The sequence below is a fragment of the Triticum aestivum genome, chromosome 4D (assembly GCF_018294505.1).
Source record: "Triticum aestivum cultivar Chinese Spring chromosome 4D, IWGSC CS RefSeq v2.1, whole genome shotgun sequence".
NCBI lineage: Eukaryota > Viridiplantae > Streptophyta > Magnoliopsida > Poales > Poaceae > Triticum > Triticum aestivum.
In genome coordinates, this window is record NC_057805.1 from 173,849,715 (window position 1) to 173,855,989 (window position 6,275).

At 45.4% G+C, this 6,275-nt stretch overlaps 1 protein-coding gene across 1 annotated transcript; it reads left to right on the forward strand.

The window, feature by feature from the left end:
• Positions 1-460: 460 nt before the first annotated feature.
• Positions 461-5,960, forward strand: LOC123097110 (probable serine/threonine-protein kinase At1g54610). Its single transcript, XM_044518868.1, has 7 exons — positions 461-971; positions 1,060-1,344; positions 1,442-1,759; positions 2,094-2,321; positions 3,732-3,832; positions 4,632-4,749; positions 5,323-5,960. The coding sequence occupies exons 1-7, from the start codon at positions 642-644 to the stop codon at positions 5,605-5,607; spliced, it is 1,665 nt and encodes a 554-aa protein (XP_044374803.1). The 5' UTR covers positions 461-641; the 3' UTR covers positions 5,608-5,960.
• Positions 5,961-6,275: the final 315 nt, after the last annotated feature.

A 6,275-nucleotide genomic window follows, 5' to 3' on the forward strand; every position in this document is an offset into this window, starting at 1 on the left:
ACGGATGGGGTGCTGATAAAATAGAGGACGTGGACTGGGGGAGCGGCCATTGAGGCATGCTTACTAGGTAGTGGCTTATAATTTTTTTTCCGTTGCAACGCACGGGCATATTGACTAGTTTCTTGGCTAAAGTTGCTCTTTGCACAAATGACATAATGGATGATCTAATATAGTGAAACATGGTACCAATGTGTGCATGTGGTAACGTGACGTTGCACATGATATTTGTCATCAGAAAATAAAATAACCATTAACCTTAACCTTAGATGTTTCTTACTCGCAGATTCTAGAAACCAAAAGAGAAATCGCGTTTGTGAACGAAACAAAAAGAAGCAACGAAGGGCAAAGAAAAACCAAGCAAAACATACAAAAGCCAAAAGACTGGCCATGTTTTATATACTCCTCCTATAAATCCTCCCCACTTTCCCTTCATGAAAGTCCCTTCTTTATCACCCTCACATGGATCACAGGTACAGGCCAGAGCCAGAGCCAGTGCCAGAGGTGTGTGTGGGAAGGCAGCCATCAGCATCGGAGATTCGGAGGGAGTCAAACCCTTCTACACAGTCCACCTCACTCACTCGCGCCGCCCACTTTACTCCACTCGGCCCATGCGCTGCCGCCGCCGCCGGTGACCGACCCCCATGGGCTGCGTCCACGGCCGCCCCTCCGCCGTTCCTACTCCCGACCGCCCGCCTCCCGAGCCGAAGCCCGAGCAGGCGCCGCCGCAAGAGGGCGACAAGGGCGACCAGCCTGCCCCAGTCCCGGCCCCGGCCGAGAAGCCCGCCAGGAAGGAGAGGCGGTCCCGGTCGTCGCGCTCGGTGGCCGAGGCCCGTCTCGGCGGCAGCTTTGCCAACAGGGCACGCGGGGAGCAGGTCGCCGCCGGCTGGCCCGCCTGGCTCTCCGCCGTCGCGGGCGAGGCCATCGACGGCTGGACCCCGCGTCGCGCCGACTCTTTCGAGAAGATCGACAAGGTACGCGCGCCCCTTCCCCAGGCCCGGTTCCTTTTGCATTTAGCAGCCGCCATTGGGTCTGAAGAAAGCTTGCGCCTTTTGGGGGCAGATCGGGCAGGGCACGTACAGCAATGTGTACAAGGCGCGGGATACCGTGAGCGGCAAGATCGTGGCGCTCAAGAAGGTGCGCTTCGACAACCTCGAGCCCGAGAGCGTTCGCTTCATGGCCCGCGAGATCCTCATCCTCCGCCGCCTCGACCACCCCAGCGTCATCAAGATCGATGGCCTCGTCACCTCTCGCATGTCCTGCAGCCTCTACCTCGTCTTCGAGTACATGGAGCACGACCTCGCCGGGCTGGTCGCCAGCCCGGATATTAAGTTCACCGAGCCACAGGTCTCCAAGATCCCAATGCTGCTGCCTCTGGTGCCCCTGTGACACCGTGCAATGAAATGTGAGCCTAATCGAGGTGTCTGGCTTTGCTGACCTGCAGGTTAAGTGCTATATGAACCAGCTGTTGTCGGGGCTGGAGCACTGCCATGACCGCGGGGTGCTGCACCGTGATATTAAGGGGTCGAATCTGCTTTTGGATAACAATGGCATGTTGAAGATTGCAGATTTTGGTCTGGCGTCATTCTTTGATCCGAGCCGTAAGCAACCGATGACAAGCAGGGTTGTGACACTATGGTACCGCCCACCAGAGTTGCTTTTGGGCGCGACCGATTATGGGGTGGGCGTGGACCTATGGAGCGCGGGATGTATACTCGCCGAGTTGTTGGCTGGGAGGCCTATTATGCCAGGCCGAACCGAGGTTAGCAATAATATACCCAACTCCTTGAAATGCCTCTTTATCTTGTTTGTGGCATATAATTCCTATGTAACCAAGTCATGTCACTACATCACCGTAGACGTTGGTGAAATCAGTGAACACCTGATGTGGCCAGAGACACATTGATCCGCCTTGAAATCTTCTTTCTTGCTGCATGTTTTGTGTGTTTAAGCATTCATGTGTCAGCTTAGTTTAGCATGATCTCACACTATTTATACACTAAGCTGTTCCGACTTCAGACCAACCAATCCAGTGAACAGGTACTGCTTTTTATCTTCCCATGTATCATTTTGTTGACCATGCCTGCCCCTTTCAGGTGGAACAGCTGCACAAAATTTTTAAGCTGTGTGGCTCCCCCACAGAAGAATATTGGAAAAAGTCGAAGTTGCCTCATGCAACGATATTTAAGCCTCAGCAGCCATACAAAAGACGAATAACGGATACATTCAAAGATTTTCCACAATCCGCACTGCGGTTGATTGAAACACTACTTGCCATTGACCCGGCTGATCGTTTGACAGCGTCCTCTGCATTAAGAAGTGATGTAAGCTAGCTATGAGCTCTTACTATCCTGTCCTAGCAACTTAAAATTCTATATTTATTTTGAAGCCATTGTCTTTTTATAAACGCAATATTTATTGATTTAGGCGACCTGAATGCCATACAGAATTATGTATGCATGTTAACAATAGCTAAATGTTCCTGTTGTACTACTCCCTCTGTCCCATAATATAAGAGCGTTTTTGACACTACATCACCGTAGACGTTGGTGAAATCAGTGAACACCTGATGTGGCCAGAGACACATTGATCCGCCTTGAAATCTTCTTTCTTGCTGCATGTTTTGTGTGTTTAAGCATTCATGTGTCAGCTTAGTTTAGCATGATCTCACACTATTTATACACTAAGCTGTTCCGACTTCAGACCAACCAATCCAGTGAACAGGTACTGCTTTTATCTTCCCATGTATCATTTTGTTGACCATGCCTGCCCCTTTCAGGTGGAACAGCTGCACAAAATTTTTAAGCTGTGTGGCTCCCCCACAGAAGAATATTGGAAAAAGTCGAAGTTGCCTCATGCAACGATATTTAAGCCTCAGCAGCCATACAAAAGACGAATAACGGATACATTCAAAGATTTTCCACAATCCGCACTGCGGTTGATTGAAACACTACTTGCCATTGACCCGGCTGATCGTTTGACAGCGTCCTCTGCATTAAGAAGTGGCATTGGTTGCGAGATCTTATGGGTTTCACCTCTAGCCTACCCCAACTTGTTTGGGACTAAAGGCTTTGTTGTTGTTGTTGTTGTTGTTGTTTTGACACTACACTAGTGTTAAAAACGCTCTCTTATATTACGGAACGGAGGGAGTAGTTGAAAACATAATATTTCCGCCAGAGTATATTTTTTTAGTCGGGAGCTGTTGGTGTAGATATAGGTTTGAGATGACAACCGGACAAGCATATTGCACTTGTAGCCCATGTGAATAATTGGCATTCTATTCATACTGAAATAACCAGTTTATTCTGGAACCTGACAAGCCATCACATCGTTAGTAGCATGATAGTCTCATTTGGACCATGGGTCTTATCACAACCGAACACATTGACCCTTTGTTTTGTGCGTCCATAGTCCATACTGTCTAAAATCCCAGATTGCACTCAAAGCTTCACTGTTGGTGCCACATTGATGTGTGGCTCTAAATTAGTCAACTTTTGAAAGAGCATTGAAGAACCTTCCTGTCCCACCAGATATGACCACCGTTGTAATCTAGGTTAGTGCAGCCATTCTGGAGATTCTACTTGTATGTCTGTGGATGATCAAAGTCTCAATTTTGCCTTCAGTTTCGTATTTTTGATTTTCGAATAACATATAAAATTGGATAATGTGTTCTCCATATGTGTTGATTATATAGGACTATTTTACTAAACAATTCTTAATTGCTATTCACACAGTTCTTTACCACTGAACCTTATGCATGCGAACCATCGAGTCTCCCAAAATATCCCCCAAGCAAAGAAATGGATGCAAAGCGAAGAGATGAAGAAGCCAGACGGTTTGTCACCTTGGCACTCATTCTGTTAGCTATGTTATTTTTTTGTGTTATGCTTTGTCCCTTGGCATCTCTTTGTCGGTGTTGTTCATATGCCATATTTTTTGGCCTTTCAACATATTTTTGCATATATAAAATTCTTAGTTCATGATGCTAGTACATGATCATTTGCTTGATAGAATAGAATATTTTCTCTGCTGGCAAACTCCGTTTATTACTATATCAGTGCTTAGTGAACTGTTGAAGGAACAAACTTCGATTCATAGGTATTATGTATTGCATCTACATCTGAATAGTTCAATAGTCTCTTGGCTCTTGGGCGTATTGGAAGATAGTATTCTGGTTACTATTATAGCATAGTATGTGGGTCCCTCATTCTCCCGGTAGCCTTGTTTGCCTGGTCTATGGGCTGGCCCTGGTTGCAAAATAAAATGTAGGAGTAATGTCAAAAAATGTCTACATTTTGAGACAGAGGGAGTAATTCTTACCCAGTAGATTGTTGCACTATAATTACTAATAAAGGTTAAAAATTTAAAAGCATACTCCTATTTGTTCTTAAAGTAGTACGTATTATTTGTTATGCCAAGATTCCAGGATTTATGTGGATATGCTATGTAGACTTCATTGTTGGGTCAAAAGCCAATTAATTTCGCATTCCCAAGCAATTCTATGAAGTCTCGAGTCATCAAATCCCCCCTTTATGCAAATAACCAAATTTCCTTGAAGCTACGTTCCCTGTTCATGGTCTCATATGAGTTGAGCGCTTGAATGCTGCCTTACTTATTCATGGCATGATCAACAGTTCAAGAGCTGCTGGTGGTAGACCTAATGGTGATGGAGCTAGCAAGGCAAGGACACGTGACCGGCCCAGGGGAGCTGCAGCTCCAGAGGCAAATGCCGAGCTTCAAGTAAATATTGATGTATGTTCAATGAACTTGCTTCCTCACTAACTCTGAATTATTTTATATTTGTTTCTATGAGCTAGTTTTCTTTGGAAATTAGGGCATGTACAATGGTGGCATATGGATACAGATGCTCCATGAAAAAATGTGGTTTGAGGCATCTATATTGATTTTTTCTCCCCAATGCAAACTACTATTAGTGGGCATCATCAAAGAATAAAAAGTAAACTCCCACTACACATGCATACCTACTTTTCACTTCAACTTTTCACCTTTATGCACCGGACCACACTTTTTCTTCCCAAACACCTGCCTCCTGCCGAGGATCCCGCTACACCATCCGAACCTACTTTTCCTGATATCCGATCCTACATGGCCTGCGGAGCATCACCCTAAGGCTATGCATTGGCCATGCCCTTAGTTGTCTAAGTTTAAGTTGAGTTGCCTACTGAGCTGAGGTGGTGGCATCACTCGTTTGGTCCCAAGTATATGAGCTGTAGTTTTCACGATGAACCTCTTACTGGGAATGACCGAAAAAGGTACTGTGCTCTCGTAATGCTGCTAACTCATGTCTATTTTTCTTTCTTACAGAAAAGGAGGATAGCAAGTCATGCAAATGCGAAAAGCAAGAGTGAAAAGTTTCCTCCCCCGCATCAGGATGGTGCAGTTGGTTTCCCTTTGGGTTCTTCAAATCAAATGGACCCACTGTATGAACCCCCAGACCCAACTTCCTTCAGCACTGTGTTTTCTCATGAGAAAAGCTCCGTGCCTACTTGGTCTGGACCATTGGTCAATTCTTCCGCAGTTGGGAACCAAAAGCGGAAACACAAGTCCAGCCGCTCATCAAAACAACCGTCCACTGCCCGTGCTCGGTAAGTTGCCGAGAAGTGGTACTTCTAGAGAAAACGAGTGTCCACTCCGCGCTGTTGCCTGCACAATGTTTGGCAAACAAGGCGTGTGATGATAAATTAATTTGTCGCTTCATGAATATTTTGGTGCACTTTTTTCTCGTGGAATCTCATTGTATAGACTGGGGAAGGAACTCAAGCAGTTACTTGTGTACATTAGGTTCTCCTTTTTCTATTCTTATAAGCAGGTGCATTTGATGTTGGATTCAATTGGGTGGAAGCTTAGATCTCTAGCATTTCAGGACATCCCCTTCCATTGTAACACCTTTTACAGTTGAACCTATATGATCATTTCTCATCAATTCCAGTTGTAATTTTGAACTTGTGGTACTTGCAATGTTCCAGTTTAATCTGGCCAGGAAGCTAGGACATCCGATACCAAAGTCTTCTCAATTTATTTGGCCCGTGACAAAGTGCCAATCTGAACTAGGCCTGCAAGTTCTCGTGTTCTGTGTCCAGAATGTTGTTTTTATCACATACGCTGATGCAATTCCAGTCATAAAACGGATGAATGTAAACAAAATATCTGTTCGTTTTTTTATCTCTTCTCTATCTCTACTATCTAAAAAAACGTAAGGTTCCCTCTCCCCTCTTACGTCAATTCTTTTGTCCAACCTTCCGTCAACAAGTGATCCC